The sequence below is a fragment of the Salmo trutta genome, chromosome 3, assembly GCF_901001165.1.
Source record: "Salmo trutta chromosome 3, fSalTru1.1, whole genome shotgun sequence".
NCBI classification, from domain to species: domain Eukaryota; kingdom Metazoa; phylum Chordata; class Actinopteri; order Salmoniformes; family Salmonidae; genus Salmo; species Salmo trutta.
In genome coordinates, this window is record NC_042959.1 from 13317394 (window position 1) to 13336216 (window position 18823).

Genomic DNA, 18823 nt, shown 5'->3' on the forward strand with positions numbered 1-18823 from the left:
AAAATATGTTCGAAATATTTACTTACCTTTGCTGATCTTCGGTGGAATGCACTCGGATGGGCACCCACTTCCACAAGAAATGTTCATTTGTTCTGCAAAGTCCATCATTTATGTCCAAATACGTCTGTTTTGTTGACCCATCCAGAACACTTTACAATGCCATGTGGCGTGGACGCAATTCCATAGACAAAATGTTCAAGGTCTATTACCATTTGTAGAAACACATCAAACGATGTTTACAATCAATCCTTTAGGGTATTTTTAACGTAAAATTGCAATAATTTTACAACCGGGCAATAGGTATTCATCCCAGAAGAAAAATAAAAAACAACCAAGTCACGTGCACCCGCGTCATAAGACACCTGTCCTCAGACTGGCCAGTGATTGACTGAGCCATAATTTTCTGCCCGGTAACAGGTGATGGATGAAACCAGTTCCTAAAGATTGTTGACAGCCAATGGAAGAATTAGGAGGTGCAACGTAAATCCTATGTCACTGTAGTTTTTCAAGGGATTCAAAAGAAAAACGACATTTCTAATTTCTCCCACTTCCTGATTCAATTTTTCTCAGGTTTTTTGCCTGCCATATGAGTTCTGTTATACTCACAGACACCATTCAATAAGTTTTAGAAACTTCAGAGTGTAAGTTTAACGTAATAATAACCACACTGTCCGATTTCAAAAAGGCTTTACAGCGAAAGCCAAACATTAGATTATGTCAGCAGAGTACCCAGCCAGAAATAATCAGACACCCATTTTTCAAGCTAGCATATAATGTCACAAAAACCCAGAAGACAGCTAAATGCAGCACTAACCTTTGATGATCTTCATCAGATGACAACCCTAGGACATTATGTTATACAATGCATGCACATTTTGTTCAATCAAGTTCATATTTATATCAAAAACCAGCTTTTTTACATTAGCATGTGACGTTCAGAAGTAGCATACCCCCCGCAAACCTCCGGTGAATTTACTAAATTACTCACGATAAACGTTCACAAAAAACATAACAATTATTTTAAGAATTATAGATACAGAACTCCTCTATGCACTCGATATGTCCGATTTTAAAATAGCTTTTCGGTGAAAGCACATTTTACAATATTCTCAGTAGATAGCCCGGCATCACAGGGCTAGCTATTTAGACACCCACCAAGTTTAGCACTCACCAAAATCAGATTTACTATTAGAAAAGTTTGATTACCTTTGATGTTCTTCGTCAGAATGCACTCCCAGGACTTCTACTTCAATAACAAATGTAGGTTTGGTCCAAAATAATCCATAGTTATGTTCCATCAGCGACGTTTTGTTCGTGCGTTCTAGACACTATCCGAATGGTAAATAAGGGTCGCGTGCATGGCGCATTTCGTGACAAAAGATTTCTAAATATTTCATTACCGTACTTTGAAGCATGTCAACCGCTGTTTAAAATCAATTTTTACGCCATTTTTCTCGTAAAAAAGCGATAATATTCCGACCGGGAATCTGCAATTAGGTAAACAGCCGAAAGAAAATACAGCACGGGGTCGACTCGTGCACGAGCATGAAGCCCTTTGTCTGCTGATAGACCACTTAGCAAAAGCGCTCGTGTGTTTCAGCCAGGACTTTGAATTACGTCATTCAGCTTTTTCCCGGGCTCTGAGGGCCCATGGAAGCCGTAGGAAGTGTCACGTAACAGCAGAGATCCTTTGTAATGGATAGAGAGAATCAAGAAGGGGAAGAAATGGTCAGACAGGGTACTTCCTGAACAGAATCTTCTCATGTTTTTGCCTGCCAAATGAGTTCTGTTATACTCACAGACACCATTCAAACAGTTTTAGAAACTTTGGAGTGTTTTCTATCCAAAGCTAATAATTATATGCATATTCTAGTTTCTGGGCAGGAGTAATAATCAGATTAAATCGGGTACGTTTTTTATCCAGCCGTGAAATACTGCCCCCTATCCATAACAGGTTAAGCCCCAAGCCAACTCCCCGTGCTTATCGGAGGCAGCTTGTTACTGGTCAGGCCCCTGCTATGGGGTGATGCGCACGGCGTCGAGGCAGAGCATTCACAGGCCGGTGTGCGCGGTGCCAGCGCCCCGCATTTGCCAGGGGGAAGCGGGCATCCAGCCAGTAAGGGTGGTGCCAGTACTGCGCTCAAGACCGCCAGTGCACCTTCACGGCCCAGTGTGTCCTGTTCCTGCTCCTCGCACTAGCCCTGAGGTGCGTGTTTCCAGTCTGGCACATCCAGTACCAGCCCCACACACCAGGCTTCCAGTGCGTCAGCCCAGTCCAACTCGTCCTGTTCCTGCTCCCCGCACTAGCCTTGGGGTGTGTGTATCCAGTCTGGCATCTCCAGTACCAGCCCCACGCACCAGGCCTCCAGTGCGTCCGCCCAGTCCAACTCGTCCTGTTCCTGCTCCTCGCACTAGCCTTGGGGTGCGTGTCTCCAGTCTGGTACCTCCACTACCAGCCCCACACATCAGGCTTTCAGTGCGCAGTCCCCGTCCAGAGCTTCCGACGACAGTACCCCGTCCAGAGCTTCCGGAAATAGTGCCTCGTCCAGAGCTTCCGGAAACAGTGCCCCGTCCAGAGTGTCCGGCGACAGTGCCCCGTCTAGAGATGGCCCACAGTCCGGAACCGAGAGAGACGGCCCACAGTCCGGAACCGAGTGAGACGGCCCACAGTCCGGAACCGAGTGAGACGGCCTACAGTCCGGAGCCGAGTGAGACGGCCTACAGTCCGGAGCCGAGTGAGACGGCCTACAGTCCGGAGCCGAGTGAGACGGCCTACAGTCCGGAGCCGAGTGAGACGGCCTACAGTCCGGAGCCGAGTGAGACGGCCTACAGTCCGGAGCCGAGTGAGACGGCCTACAGTCCGGAGCCGAGTGAGACGGCCTACAGTCCGGAGCCGAGTGAGACGGCCTACAGTCCGGAACCGAGTGAGACGGCCTACAGTCCGGAACCGAGTGAGTCGGCCTACAGTCCGGAACCGAGTGAGTCGGCCTACAGTCCGGAATCGGCGCAGCCAGAGTCGCCCTACAGTCCAGAGCTCCCAAAGTCGCCCTACAGTCCAGAGCTCCCAGAGTCGCCCTACAGTCCGGAGCTCCCAGAATCGCCCTTCTGCCCAAGGTCTACAGCGAAGTGCTTCAGCCCGAGGTCTACAGCGACGTGCCTCAGCCAGAAGTATTCAGCGGGGGTGGACAGGTTAGGTGGGGGACTAAGGCCAGAGCCTGAGCCACCTCCACAGTAGGAGGATTAGGGAGGGAGGGTGTAGCACGGGAACCGTCCGTGACGGCAGCCACCCTCCCTTCCCTCCCTTTAGTTTGGGGGGTTTATTTTTGTGTTTATTTTTTGTGTGAGGTGCATCCGGGGTCTGCAGCTTTGGGGGGGAATCTGTTTTATGTGGTTCGGGGTTTGTTAGTATATGTGTTTATGTAGAGGGGTGTTTGGTTAGAGTATTCCGTGGTTTTTGGGTTATGTTCTTTATTTTGTATTTCTATGTTCTGTCTATGTTGTGTATTTCTTTGTTGGCCTGGTATGGCTCTAAATCAGGAACAGCTGTACATCGTTGTTGCTGATTGAGAGTCATACTTAGGTAGCCTGTTTTCACCTGTCTCTTTGTGGGAAGTTGTTGTGGTACTGCTGTGTGTTAGCCTGCAACACTGTTCGTTCGATCGTTTTCTTGTTTTGTTTGTTACATTTTCTATTAAAGTTAAGATGAGCACTCAACCCGCTGCGCCTTGGTCCATGATGTATGACGACCGTTACATAAAGCTAACAGATCTGAGACCTAGCTATATTAATAAAGAGCACTACAGTGCCTTCAGAAAGTATTCACATCCCTTGACTTTTTCAAAATGTTGTGTTACAAAGTGGGTTCAAAATGGATAAAATTGTCTTTTTTTTTGTCAACGATCTACACAGAATACTCTAAGGAAAAATTATAACATTTGTAAAAGATTTATGAAAAATAAAAATAATATTTCTTGATTAGATAAGTATTCAACCCCCTGAGTCAATGTTAGAATCAACTTTGACAGTGATTACAGCTGTGAGTCTTTCTGAGGTAGTCTCTAAGAGCTTTTCACACCCGGATTGTGCAATACTTGCCCATTATTCTTTTAAAAATTCTTCCTTGCTAGAACACAATTTTTATGTCCTGCAATAGATATTCAGGCAGATTTAAGTCAAAACAGGAACATTCACTGCCTTCTTGGTAAGGAACTCCAGTGTAGATTTGGCCTTGTGTTTTAGGTTATTGTCCTGCTGAAAGGTGAATTCATCTCCCAGTGTCTGGAGGAAAGCAGACTGAACCAGGTTTTCATCTTGGATTTTGCTGTTGCTTAGCTCCATTCTGTTAATTTTTTATCCTGAAAAACTCTCCAGTTGTATTATTTCAATCAAATGAAAGCATACATGCTTGCTTTATTAACAAGGCCTAATGAGTAGAACATGTTGTTAATTCAACGTTGTCTGCATCTGGGTCTTACCTTGAAACGTGATAGATCTTTTCACTCAGTCAATTATGTTAGTGTTGTGGAGTAACTACAATGTTGTTGATCCATCCTGAGTTTTCACCTATCACAGCCATGTAACTGTTTTAAAGTCAGCATTGGCCTCATGATGAAATCCATGAGCGGTTTCCTCCCTCTGCGGAAACTGAGTTATGAAGGACGCCAGTATCTTTGTAGTGACTGGTTGTATTGATACACCATCCAATGTAATTAATCATTTCACAATGCTCAAAATGTATATTTAATGTCTGCCCCCTCCACCCCATCTACCAACAGGTGCCCTTCATTGTGATGCATTGGAAAACCTCCCTGGTCGTTGTCATTGTATCTGTGTTTGAAATTCACTGATTGACTGAGGGACCTTACAATTATCTGTATGTGTGGGCTACAGAGAAGAGGTAGTCATTCCAAAATCATGTTAAACACACAGTCCATGACTTGTTAAGCAATTTTTTACTCCTGAACTTATTGACTCAAAGACATTTCAGCTTTTCCTTTTTAATTCATTTGTTAACATTTAGAGAATATTTTTTTTGCCACTTTGTGGCAAATACCAATTATGTGGTATTCTGTGTAGTAGGCCTGTTACAAAAAAAAAACGCAATTTTATCCATTTTAAACACAACTAAATGTGGACAATGTCAAGGGGTGTGAATTATTTCTGAAGGCAGTGTATAATAACTTCACGTCTTCATGAGTTCATCGTTTTTGGTTGTCTAGTTTTGAAGTATTTTAGTACCACTTCTGTCCCACTGTAAATGTGTAACGTACAATTAGTGTAACTGAAAGAGTAGGACTATGGAACCGTCTCTGTTTGGGACTGGTGTTAAGTATTCAATGACAGCTGACTTAGTGTAAAGTGTTCTGTGAAGACATTGATCATGAAAGAACTTCTTTAGTCCTGTTTTATCTGACTGACTGACAGACAGAGGGCCTCCCTGGGTGGGGAGTATATTGGGACAGACACGCACGCACGCACGCACGCACACACACACACACACACACACACACACGTCTCTATGAAAAGAGTCTTTATGTCAACGGCGCTTCCTGGTTTAAATGAGGGTTAAATATAAAACACATTTGCTTTTTTAACTATTACACAACAACAATAACAAACCCTAAAAGTTGACAAACAATCACAGGGAAGAGTGTTTATCACAAAACATAAACAACCTTTTCAACAGTAGCACAGTACTATGGCCACCCTGTCAACTCTCTGGGATGATGCTCTGTCAGTCTCACTGTTTTATCTCACTCCTTGTAATCTAAAAGTTCTTTAAGACAACATGTAAAAGTAGTACCAAGAAAACCCTACTAAATTGGGGAGAACCAATACAATAATAGACTGGAGCTTGCAGGGGCAGACTGGGACACTAATTCAGCCCTGGCATTTTATCCGCACTAGTCAAATCACTGTGAGCGCCCCATTGTTTTTCTACATCAGATCTACCCATTGTATTTCTACATCAGATCTACCCATTGTATTTCTAAGTGGGTTTCCTACCTGGGTGAGATGTCACATCCCTGCTGCATGAAGGCTCCCAGGGAGAACCAGAGAGAGTTGAAGATGCCAAACTCGTTGGTCTGTTCCTGATTCTGCTGGTTCTGGCCTGGCTGACCAGGACTCTGCCCCGACTGTAACCCAGCACCGGACCCCGTCGGCTGGGTAGGGGTCTGGGGGTCGGCCCCCTCCTCATAGTCCTCTGCATGCCACTCGTAAGGGCTGAAGCGGCTCACCAGGAACAGGACCACGCTCACACCGATGTAGGCGAACACGATACACATCCAGATCTCATAGGCCAGCGGGTCCAGGAAGGAGAAGACACCTGGTTTAGACTTGGTGGGCTTCTTGATCATGATGGAGATACCCAGAGACATGAAGGGCTTGGAGAAGTCGATCACCTCTTCTCGGACCAGGGTGATGGTCAGCGGGGCTACCGCCACGTCTGCTTTCTGGAGGAGAGAAGGGGTAAGGGGGAGGAACATAAGCATAGAGAAAGTGAGGGAACGGAGGGATGGCGACAAAGAGGTAGAGAGGGAAGGAGGGATGCAAGAGAGGTAGGGAGGGAGAGGGAAGGAGGGATGCAAGAGAGGTAGGGAGGGAGAGGGAAAGAGAGACAAGATAGGGAGGGAGGGAGGGAAAGAGAGACATGTTAGAGAGGTAGGGAGAGAGGGTGGGAGGGAAGGAGGGAGGGAGGGAGAGGGAAAGAGAGACATGTTAGGGAGGGAGGGAGGGAGGGAGGGAGATGGAAAGAGACAAGATAGAGAGGGAGGGAGGCAGGGAGGGAGGGAAAGAGAGACATGTTAGAGAGGTAGGGAGGGAGGGTGGGAGGGAAGGAGGGAGGGAGGGAGGGAGAGGGAAAGAGAGACATGTTAGGAAGGGAGGGAGGGAGATGGAAAGAACAATGCGTTAGAGAGGTAGGGAGTGATGGAGGGAGGGAGACGTGTTAGAGAGGTAGGGAGAGAAAGAGAGACGTGTTAGAGAGGTAGGGAGAGAAAGAGAGACATGTTAGAGAGGTAGGGAGAGAAAGAGAGATATGTTAGCAAGAAATATTTGAGTTGTGTTGTCACCTTGACCCTGAGCTACACTCAAGCAGAGAAAATATTCAAAACAATAGGGTATACCAAGGTGTATACAGATGCATGATCATAATTAGAGCCAGTTTGCTACAGCAGGAAAATAATCCTGCAGCAACAGGAAATGTGAATTATTATGTGGATTATAATATATTTGTTTTTTGTAGGTACATTTTTCTTTCGGACAAATCAAGTCTGACATTTTAAAGTGGAAATTACAAACTTTAGAATCCTTTATAAACCTTAAATACACTACAAGTTTGCATTTCCTGCCATGCAGGAAAATTATCAACAACAAAGGAGTGATCAAATGATCAAAAGATCATACATCTGCAAATAAAAACATTTTTTCTACATCCGGAAATAGAGCTAGATACTGTCCAGTGCTGTATGTGTGCTGGAGGAGGACAAAGAAGGAGAGAAAATACTGTACATTGGCATTATACACTGAGTGTACAAAGCATTACAACCTGCTCTTTCCATGACAGACTGACCAGGTGAATCCAGGTAAGAGCCATGATCCCTTATTGATGTCACTTGTTAAATCCACTTCAATCAGTGTCGATGAAAGGGAGAAGACAGGCTAAAGAAGGATTTTTAAGCCTGGACACAATTGAGATTAATTGTGTATGTGTGCCATTCAGAGGGTGAATGGGCAAGATAACATATTGAAGTGCCTTTGAACGGGGTATGGCAGTAGGTGTTAGGATCACCGGTTAGAGTCAAGAACTGCAACACTGCTGTTTTCACACTCAACAGTTTCCTGTGTGTATCAAGAATGGTCCACCACCGAAAGGACATCCAGCCAACTTGATACAACTGTGGGAAGCAGTGGAGTCAACATGGGCCAGCATCCCTGTGGATCTCAATATTAGGAAGGTGTTCCTAATGCTTGGTGTACTCAGTGTATATACAGCATGAGGCTGTACACATACAGAGGCCCCTCACAAAGACCCCTTTAACAGCAGAGATCAGTGCCATGGTGTGAAATGGGTCCTCTTTGTTACAAATCCATTTCCAATGGAAATTGTGTGTGTGTCTGTGGGCAGATTGCAGGCGCAGAGATGGGACAGAACATTTCCAGTTGTTCTTCAGTTACGATAAATAAACGTAACCTCCCCGTCACCTTCTCTCTCTACCAGGGAGAGAGAGAGAGAGAGAGAGAGAGAGAGAGAGAGAGAGAGAGAGAGGAGAGAGAGAGAGAGAGAGAGAGAGAGAGAGAGAGAGAGAGAGAGAGAGAGAGAGAGAGAGAGAGAGAGAGAGAGAGAGAGAGAGAGAGAGAGAGAGTGTGTCCACTGTATCCTAAGTTATATAAATTGTTGATTGTTGGAAACTAATTTCCTGTGAAAAAAAGAATATTTCTTTAAAAATATCTAATAGATCTAATATGTTTTGCAGATGGTATCATAGAGAACATTAAAGTGGCAAAAGAAAAATTGTGCGTTGTCATCGTCATAAAAATAGAATCTGACAAATATGAATGTTACCCACCTCCATGAATGTTATGAGCACTTACTAACCCTAAGCTCTAATAACCAACTTATGAGCACTCACCCCATACACCAGCTCTCCAACCATGCCGTTCCACATCTTGGTCTCGGAGTCTCTGGCTCCATATTTACCATCTGACACCACCTTCAGTTTGTAGTGGTAGCCAACGTGCTTGGCGATCTCAGCCGCTAGCTCCACGATGTAACCCTCGTACTTATCGTTCCCTGACAGCTGATCATGGTTCTTCTTCAGCATCACGTATGGGGATTCCTGTAGGAGAAGGAGGGCAGATGCAGTCAGGGCTGGGGTCAATTCCATTGATATTCCAGTTTAGGTAGTACACTGAATAGTTTTTTGGGGGGAATTGGGTTTATTTTCTGAATTGACTCAAATTAAAATGGAATTGAACTCAAGCCTGGATAGAGTTCCAATATTTTTATTTAACTACGCAATTCAGTTAAGAACAAATTCTTATTTACAACGACGGCCTAGGAACAGTGGGTTAATTGCCTTGTTCAGGGGCAGAAGGACAGATTTTTACCTTGTCAGCTCAGGGATTTGATCTAGTAACCTTTTGGTTACTGGCCCAAGGCTCTAACCACTAGGCTACCTGCCGCCACATTAAAGGTAATTATAAACCGGGTGGTTCGAGCCCTGAATGCTGATTGGCTAAAAGCTGTGGTATATCAGACCATATATAGTACCAGTAGTATGACAAAAACATTTTTTTTACTTCTCTAATTACTAGGGCTGTCCCCGAATAAAAAAAATATTGGTTTACCGAAAGTGATTGGTCAAAATGTTTAAATGTGTATTTTTCCGTATATAGACACACCCTTTGTGTTTTAATAAAATCAAATATATGCTTGTCTGTTTGATGAAATAAGACACACATTACTCAAGAGGGAGCCAGAGATCAAGATATCCAGAAGAGAAAAAAACCTGAACGACCATCCTCCTTCCGCTCCTGCTGGCTTTCGCAGATTCTGCCATTACTCTCCTGAAGTTGTGCAACGCCAATTTATCTTACCCTTTCTACCGATCTGCATGCCAGTTATGGTTTTCATATGCAAGTTTTCGTGGAACAGTTTCATTTAATTTATAATAACGCCTTCGTATGTCAAAATCATTGTCATGTTGTTCATCAAAATTCTATCCAAATCTAAATAAAAATGATAAAAACCTAAAAAGTAACTTATATTGCCATTGTCAACTATGTAACAATTGCCTAGAAAGGCAACAAATAAAAACATTGCAGCCTGCAGGTAGAAAATATCCTGATAAAAATAAATATCCTATAAATTACATTTGCTAAGCATGGCCTGTCTGCACCGAAATTCAAACACTGTATCACTTGGACCCACCCAAGGCTCGCTTTAGCAAACTTGCAACATTATGTAAAATATTCAGGGCCCTCAGTTTCCTGCTCCAGTGAGGTCGGGACAGACACAGCTGGAGGCTGTTTTACGCGAGGAATAAGAGCTCATCAGGTAGACCTATTTTATGACGTTTCCACTGGATTAGAGCATGACATTTTTCCCTTTCACGCTGAGTGGTTATCGAAAGGGAGAGAGCTGGAAAGATTTTCAAATACAATGAGGAACTATTGTCATTCTCAGTGGATGGAACAGACGTTGTTTGCTTGCTGTTTGAGGTGAAGAAAACATTACATTGAGAAGCTCCACAGCTCATTAGTGGTGGTGCATTAAGCCAATCAGAAATACTATCAGTTCCCCAAATGGGCACGTTTATATGCCTACATTTGCGTACAGGCCAGGTAGCCTATAGGTCTACTTCGTAATCAGATGCGTATCCTTACACAACATTGACAGAAGCGCTCCAAATAAAAGACAATGACTAATTGAAAAAACTTAAATGGAATGAAATAAAACAAACTTGTTTCTCACAAATGTAGCATCGGTTGTGGGCTCTGCAAACAACGTGTCCACTCTGACAATGAGAATGTTAAAAGACTAGAATAATAATATATTGAATGCATTAACAGAAATAACCATAACCAAACAAACATTGTGGATTAAAAATGATAGGAATTAATAGTAAATGTAGGCTACGCTGGTGATATATGTAATGGGGAATTGATAGACACTAAGAATCAAGGCAAACAATTCACACAATGAAGTTATGAAACAATTAATGTGCACAAATTAGCGTGAGAGAGCGCATTCTGGAGAGAGATGTGCATTGTGCAGCCACACCCCTTCTTCTTGGACTGAGCCATCCCTGCAGCCTCCGCTATGGATCAGTCCTCGGCCTCCGCTATGGATCAGTCCTCGGCCTCCGCTATGGATCAGTCTCGGCCTCCGCTATGGATCAGTCCTCGGCCTCCGCTATGGATCAGTCCTCGGCCTCCGCTATGGATCAGTCCTCGGCCTCCGCTATGGATCAGTCCTCGGCCTCCGCTATGGATCAGACTCGGCCTCCGCTATGGATCAGTCTCAGCCTCCGCTATGGATCAGTCCTCGGCCTCCGCTATGGATCAGCCTCGGCCTCCGCTATGGATTAGTTCACTGAGATGGGCGCGAATAAGACAGGTGTCTCGTGTGCAATATTTTTTTTATATATATATATTGCGACTGCTCGACAACAAAAAACGTGCACCAAACAATCGACCAGTTAACTAATTGAGATCAGCCCTACTAATTACTTTGGTAACAAGTTTATAATAGCAATATGGCACTTCAGGGGTTTGTGGTATATTGCCACTATGCCACGGCTAAGGGCTGTATCCAGACACTCCACGTTGCGTCATGTTTAGAACAGCCCTTAGCCGTGGTATATTGGCCATATACCACACCCCCTCAGGCCTTATTGCTTAAATATAGGACGGATTGATACAGGTTAGTACCAGAGAGTGTGATGATGTGGAACATGATCTAATGTAGTGCATTCCTGTTAACCTACAGACAGGATGTGCCACACCCTGATCTGTTTCACCTGTCTATGTGATTGTCTCTAACCCCCTCCAGGTGTCGCCCATCTTCCCCATTATCCCCTTTGTATTTATACCTGTGTTCTCTGTTTGTCTGTTGCCAGTTCATCTTGTTTGTCAAGTCAACCAGCGTTTTTCGTCTTAGCTCCTACTTCTCCCCAGTCTCTTTTTCTCGCCCTCCTGGTTTTGACCCCGGTCTATCCCGTCTCTGAGCCTGCCTGCCGGACCACTTTGCCTGCCCCTGAGCCTGCCTGCCGTCCTGTACCTTTGCCCCACCTCTGGATTACCGACCTCTGCCTGACCCGACCCTGATCCTGCCTGCCGTCCTGTACCTTTCCCCCACTACACTGATTATTGACCCCTGCCTGCCTTGGCCTGTCGTTTGCCTGCCCTGTTGCTGTAATAAACATTTTTACTCTGACAGTCTTCATCTGGGTCTTACCTTCAAACCTGATAGAATGAATTGTGATGACAGAGAGTCTAGGGGTTGTAATACAGGATCCTTATAGCAGTCGTAAGGGAAGACATGTTGAAGGAGGCAGCAGAATCACGTGCACAAGTTGTGCTTTTATTTAGGTCCACAGTTGACGATGGTGGTCCAAACGTTATTGACAATATATCCAAAATTATAAAAAGTGTATGTTTACAAATGTATCAAAATAACTGTCTTCCCTGTGGCTCAGTTGGTAGAGCATGGTGTTTGCAATGCCAGCATGGTGTATGCAATGCCAGGGTTGTGGGTTCGATTCCCACGGGGGGCCAGTACAAATAAAATAAAATAAAAAAATGCATGAAATGTATGCATTCACTACTGTAAGTCGTCCTGGATAAGAGCATCTGCTAAATGACTAAAATGTAAATAACTTCTTCAAGAAAATGGCTTGGAGCAGGCAAATCTGCCTATTCAGACTCAGGTCGGGGTATCAGGCTCTCGTCAGCCTCCCCTCACAATAAGCAAGATTAATCTGACAAAATAGCCCCAAAACAGGAATTTGTATTATTTTAGGCCCTTAACTGATATTCAATGTAAAATGCATAATCCAAAATTATGAATTAAATCGTATATTAGTAGTTTTATAGAATGATCTTCTACCTCATGAGTCTTGCAAATGTGTATGTGGACTTGAAACATTGTGCCCACTCACAGGATTGGAAATGGTAAGTGAAATGCAACAATATTGTACCAAAATGAAACAACATTTCTACAATACTGCAATAAAAGTTAAGGAATGAAATTTAACACGGGTGATTATTGTAAATTCACGTGGAATATAGATTTAACAGAAATGTAGGCTAGTTTATCAAGGGGAAACATTAACAAACATTTAGAATGTGGAAACAAAAGCGCTCTGAAATTGCGAGTTTGGAGAGCGCACTAGTTGACTGTCTAGTGAGTCAATGGGATTACTACCACAGGGATTCCTACCCTATTCTAAAGAGAGTGAGATCAGTTCATTTGATAGGGAAGTACAGATAATGTAGCCATGGTTTTTATAATCAGAAATACACTATATATACAAAAGTATGTGGACACCCCTTCAAATTAGTGGATTTGCTTATTTCAGCCTCACCCATTGCTGACAGGTGTATAAAATCGAGCAGACAGCCATGCGATCTCCATAGACAAACATTGGCAGTAGGATGGACTTACTGAAGAGCTCAGTGACTTTCAACGTAGCACAGTCATAGGATGCCACCTTTCCAACAAGTCAGTTTGTCACATTTGTGTTGTTATTGTGTGCTGTTATTGTGAAGTGGAAACGTCTAGGAGCAACAATGGCTCAGCCGCAAAGTGGTAGGCCACACAAGCTCACAGAACAGGATAGCCGAGGGCTGAAGCACGTAGTGCATAAAAATCACTACCGAGTTCCAACTGCCTCTGGAAGCAACGTCAGCACAATAACTGTTCGTCGGGTGCATCATGAAATGGGTTTCCATCTCTGAGCAGCCGCACACAAGCCTAAGATCACCATGCGCAATGCCAAGCATTGGCTGGAGTGGTGTAAAGCTCGCCACCATTGGACTCTGGAGCAGTGGAAATGCTGGAGTTCTCTGGAGTGATGAATCACACTTCGCCATCTGGCAGTCCAATGGACGAATCAGGGTTTGGCGGATGCCAGTAGAACGCTACCTGCCCCAATGCATAGTGCCAACTGTAAAGTTTGGTAGAGGAGGAATAATGGTCTGGGGCTGTTTTTCATGGTTTGGCTAGGCCCCTTAGTTCCAATGAAGGGAAATCTTAATGGTGCAGTATACAATGACTTTCTAGACAATTCTGTGCTTCCAACTTTGTGGCAACAGTTTAGGGAAGGCCCTTTCCTGTTACAGCATGACAATGTCCTGTGCACAAAGCGAGGTCCATGCAGAAATGGTTTGTCGAGATCGGTGTGGAAGAACTTGACTGACCTGCACAGAGCCCTGACCTCAACCCCATCAAACACCTGTGGGATTAATTGGAACGCCGACTGCGAGCCAGGCCTAATAGCCCAACATCAGTGCCCAACCTCACTCATGCTCTTATGGCTGAATGGAAGCAAGCAATATTCCATCATCTAGTGGAAAGCCTTCCCAGAAGAGTGGAGGTTCTTATAGCAGCAAAGAGGGACCAACTCCATATTAATGCCCGTGATTTTGGAATGAGATGTTTGACGAGCAGGTGTCAACATGCCTTCGGAAAGTATTCAGACCGCTTGACATTTTCCAAATTTTGTTACATTATAGCCTTAATCTAAGATTGATTTTATTTTAATCCTCAGCAATCTACACACAATACCTCATAATGACAAAGTGAAAACAGGTTTTTAAACATTTTTGCAAATGAAAAAAACAAAAACAGAAATACCTTATTTACATAAGTATTCAGACCCTTTGCTATGAGATTCGAAATGAACCTGTTTAGGATAGGGGGCAGTATTTTCACGGCCGGATAAAAAACGTACCCGATTTAATCTGGTTTTTACTCCTGCCCAGAAACTAGAATATGCATATAATTAGTAGATGTGGATAGAAAACACCCTAAAGTTTCTAAAACTGTTTGAATGGTGTCTGTGAGTATAACAGAACTCATATGGCAGGCCAAAACCTGAGAAGATTCCATACAGGAAGTGCCCTCTCTGACCATTTCTTGTCCTTCTATAGCCTCTTTATGGAAAATAGAGGATCTCTGCTGTAACGTGACATTTTCTAAGGCTCCCATAGGCTCTCAGAAGGCGCCAGAACGGGGAATGATGACTCTGCAGTCCCTGGGCGAAAAACGGTAGGGGTTTATGAAAGTGGTTGCTCTGAGAACAATGACACGGGCGCATGCGTGCATGTGAAGACACCATTTTCTATTTTCAGTGTTTGAACGAAAACAAGGTCTCCCGGTCGGAATATTATCGCTATTTTACGAGAAAAATCGCATAAAAATTGATTTTAAACAGCGTTTGACATGCTTTTGTCACGATGCGCACTAGCGCGTCACCCTTCAGATAGTGTCTTGAATGCAAGAACAAACGCAGCTATTTGGAGCTATTTGGATATAACTATGGATTATTTGGAACCAAAACAACATTGGGTGTTGAAGTAGAAGTCCTGGGAGTGCATTCTGACGAAGAACAGCAAAGGTAATCCAATTTTTCTTATAGTAAATCTGAGTTTGGTGAGTGCCAAACTTGGTGGGTGTCAAAATAGCTAGCCATGATGGCCGGGCTATCTACTCAGAATATTGCAAAATGTGCTTTCACCGAAAAGCTATTTTAAAATCGGATACCGCGATTGCATAAAGGAGTTCTGTATCTATAATTCTTAAAATAATTGTTATGTTTATTGTGAACGTTTATCGTGAGTAATTTAGTAAATTCACCGGAAGTTTTCGGTGGGTATGCTAGTTCTGAACGTCACATGCTAATGTAAAAAGCTGTTTTTTTATATAAATATGAACTTGATTGAACAAAACATGCATGTATTGTATAACATAATGTCCTAGGAGTGTCATCTGATGAAGATCATCAAAGGTTAGTGCTGCATTTAGCTGTGGTTTTGGTTGTTGTGACATTATATGCTAGCTTGAAAAATGGGTGTGGCTGGGTACTCTCCTGACATAATCGAATGTTTTGCTTTCGTTGTAAAGCCTTTTTGAAATGGGACGATGTGGTTAGATAAAGGAGAGTCTTGTCTTTAAAATGGTGTAAAATAGTCATATGTTTGAAAAATTGAAGTTTTGGGATTTTTGAGGAGTTTGTAATTCGCGCCCCGCTCTACCATTGGATATTGGCGAGGCGTTCCGCTAGCGGAACATCTAGATGTAAGAGGTTTTAAGCTCAAGTGCATCTTGTTTCCATTGATCATCCTTGAGATCGTTCTACAATGTCATTGGAGTCCACCTGTGGTAAATTCATGTGATTGGACATAATTTGGAAAGGCACATAACTGTCTATATAAGGTCCCACAGTTGACAGTGCATGTCAGAGCAAAAACCAAGCCATGAGGTCGAAGGAATTGTCTGTAGAGCTCCGAGACAGGATTGTATCAAGGTACAGATCCGGGGAAGGGTACCAAAAAATGTCTGCAGCATTAAAGGTCCCCAAGAACACAGGGGCCTCCATCATTCTTAAATGGAAGAAGTTTGGAACCACCAAGACTTTTCCAAGGTGACCAAGAACCCGATGGTCACTCTGACAGTTCCTGATGGTCACTCTCAGCTCTACAGTTCCTCTCTGGAGATGGGAGAACCTTCCAGAAGGACAACCATCTCTGCAGCACTCCACCAATCAGGCCTTTATGGTAGAGTGGCCAGACGGAAGCCACTCCTCAGTAAAAGGCACATGACAGCCAACTTGGAGTTTGCCAAAAGGCACCTAAAGACTCTCAGACCATGAGAAAAAACAAGATTATCTGGTTTGATGAAACCAAGATTGAGCTCTTTGGCCTGAATGCCTGGCGTCACGTCTGGAGGAAACCTGGCACCATCCTTACGGTGAATCATGGTGGTGGCAGCATCATGCTGTGGGGATGTTTTTCAGCGGCAGAGGCTGGGAGACTAGTCAGGATAGAGCCAAAGATGAACGGAGCAAATAACAGAGAGATCCTTGATGAAAACCTGCTCCAGAGCGCTCAGGTCCTCAGACTAGGACGAAGGTTCACCTTCCAAAAGGACAACGACCCTAAGCTCACAGCCCAGACAAAGCAGGAGTTGCTTTGGGACAAGTCTCTGAATGTCCTTGAGTGGCCCAGCCAGAGTCCACACTTAAACCCGATCGAACATCTCTGGAGAGACCTAAAAACAGCTGTGCAGCAACGCTCCCCATCCAACCTGACAGAGCTTGAGAGGATCTGCAGAGAAGAATGGGAGAAACTCCCCAAATACAGGTGTGTCAAGCTTGTAGGGATCATATCGAAGAAGAATCAACGCTGTAATCGGTGCCAAAGGTGCTTCAACAAAGTATTGAGTAAAGGGTCTGAATACTTATGTAAATGAAATATATACGTTTTTTAGCAAACATTTCTAAAAACCTGATTTTGCTTTGTCTTTATGGGGTATTGTGTGTAGATTGATGAGGAAAAAACTATTTCATTTTAGAAAAAGGCTGTAACCTTACAAAATGTGAAAAAAGTCAAGGGGTCTGAATACTTTCCAAAGGCACTGTATGTATAATATCTGAGATTTTTATTATGGCATCGCCATTGAGATTTTATGTTAGGGATTTTTTATTCCGAAAATACCCTTCACATCACGTGAAAGATTTATGTGTTAGTGACAGAGAAGTGAAGGGATGGAGATGTAATCTGTTGTGCCACAAACGTTTATGCAGCTGCTACTTAGACTGATTAAACTATAGAAATAACACCTGGCAACCAGGTTCTTTATCATCCAATCCGTAGGCCTTTCAGAGAAGGTCAATTATTCATTTAAGTTTACAATACCGTTCAAATATTGTCACATTGAAAATCAATATTGGATGGATTTAATAGGAGCTCGTACCAGAACATTCATAAGTAGCTGTCATAATATTTGCAAAGAGGGACTTTGGAATAATGTAATATCCATACACAGCCCTGGGGAGGTGAGACATAAAATGTTACCAGCTCATAAAGTTTATCACCACTTTTCTCAAGATGAGACCATAGATGGGATGTATGCTTCATATTCAGGAGAATTTACAGAGTAGCAGCTAAACACGGTCATGGAATAAAATGGAGCTACTAAAGCCTTGTTCTATTGAGGAACTCTCCTGGGGAGGTATTTCAATAGGATGCTTCATGTTTGATCATTAAGCCACAAGCACGGTGGAATAATAATTGCTAATAGGCCTACAATTAAACCAAGGAAGATCATTAGACAATTGATCTTAATAAATCATTATATTATCACAACCATGGAGTAGACCTACAGTTAGTCAGTTACACAATTAGCTATTTCGTGATTACATATCATTAGACTGCATGGCCCTTTCATAACCATGGAGTAATATTCAACCCAGAAAGATCATTATATTTGATCATTATGGAGGTGCTGCCTGTCGGTGAGCCTGGGGGTTCATTATGTGGACATCACAAAGACACCTGGTGAACCTGACACTGACAGGTTTATTAGTGGCCCACACACTGTGTGTGTGTGTGTGTGTGTGTGTGTGTGTGTGTGTGTGTGTGTGAGGGTAGAGCAGACAATCACTGCCAGCCCACCTCTGTTCTGAGGGGTTATCCTATTCCTGTTCTACCAGCCAGACAACCAATTGGACCTTTTCAGAGATATTGGACATCCTGGCAAGATTACAACTGACATGACACCTGAGGCCCTATACTCACTCCTTTTCTCTCTCTCTCTCTCACTCTCTCTCTCTCCCTCCCTCTGTGTGTGTGTGTGACTCTCTCTCTCTCTCCCTCTCCCTCCCTCTCTGTGTGTGTGTGTCTCTCTCTCTCTCCCTCTCTCTGTGTGTGTGTGTCTCTCCCTCTCTCTCTCTCTGTGTCTCTCTCTCTCTCCCTGTGGGTGTCTCTCTCCCCCTCTCCCTCCTTCACTCTCTATGTGTGTCTCTCTCTTGCTCTCTCTCTCTCTCTCTCTGTGTCTGTGTGTCTCTCTCTCTCCTTCTCTCTCTCTATGTGTCTCTCTCTTGCTCTCTCTCTCTCTGTGTGTCTGTGTGTCTCTCTCTCCTCTCTCTCTCTCTGTGTGTCTCTCTCACACACTGTCTCTTCTTCTATCTTTCTCCTGCTCCATACCAGGACATTTCTGGCAAACCCGTATTGAACAAACACAGCTAGCATATAACATTCTAATAACCATATGTTCATTAGAGCTTGGTGAGAGTGTGGTTTTCCAATAGTTATT

The 18823-nt window shown here is 43.7% G+C and overlaps 1 protein-coding gene across 1 annotated transcript in view; it reads right to left on the reverse strand.

Moving 5' to 3' along the window:
- The window catches only part of LOC115168483 (glutamate receptor 1), a gene marked incomplete in the record, with an annotated part of 136381 nt that overhangs the window by 42620 nt on the left and 74938 nt on the right, over positions 1 to 18823 (reverse strand). The window contains 2 exon segments of the mRNA XM_029723817.1: positions 6007 to 6455; positions 8634 to 8840. Of these exon segments, the coding sequence (XP_029579677.1) occupies positions 6007 to 6455; positions 8634 to 8840 (656 nt within the window).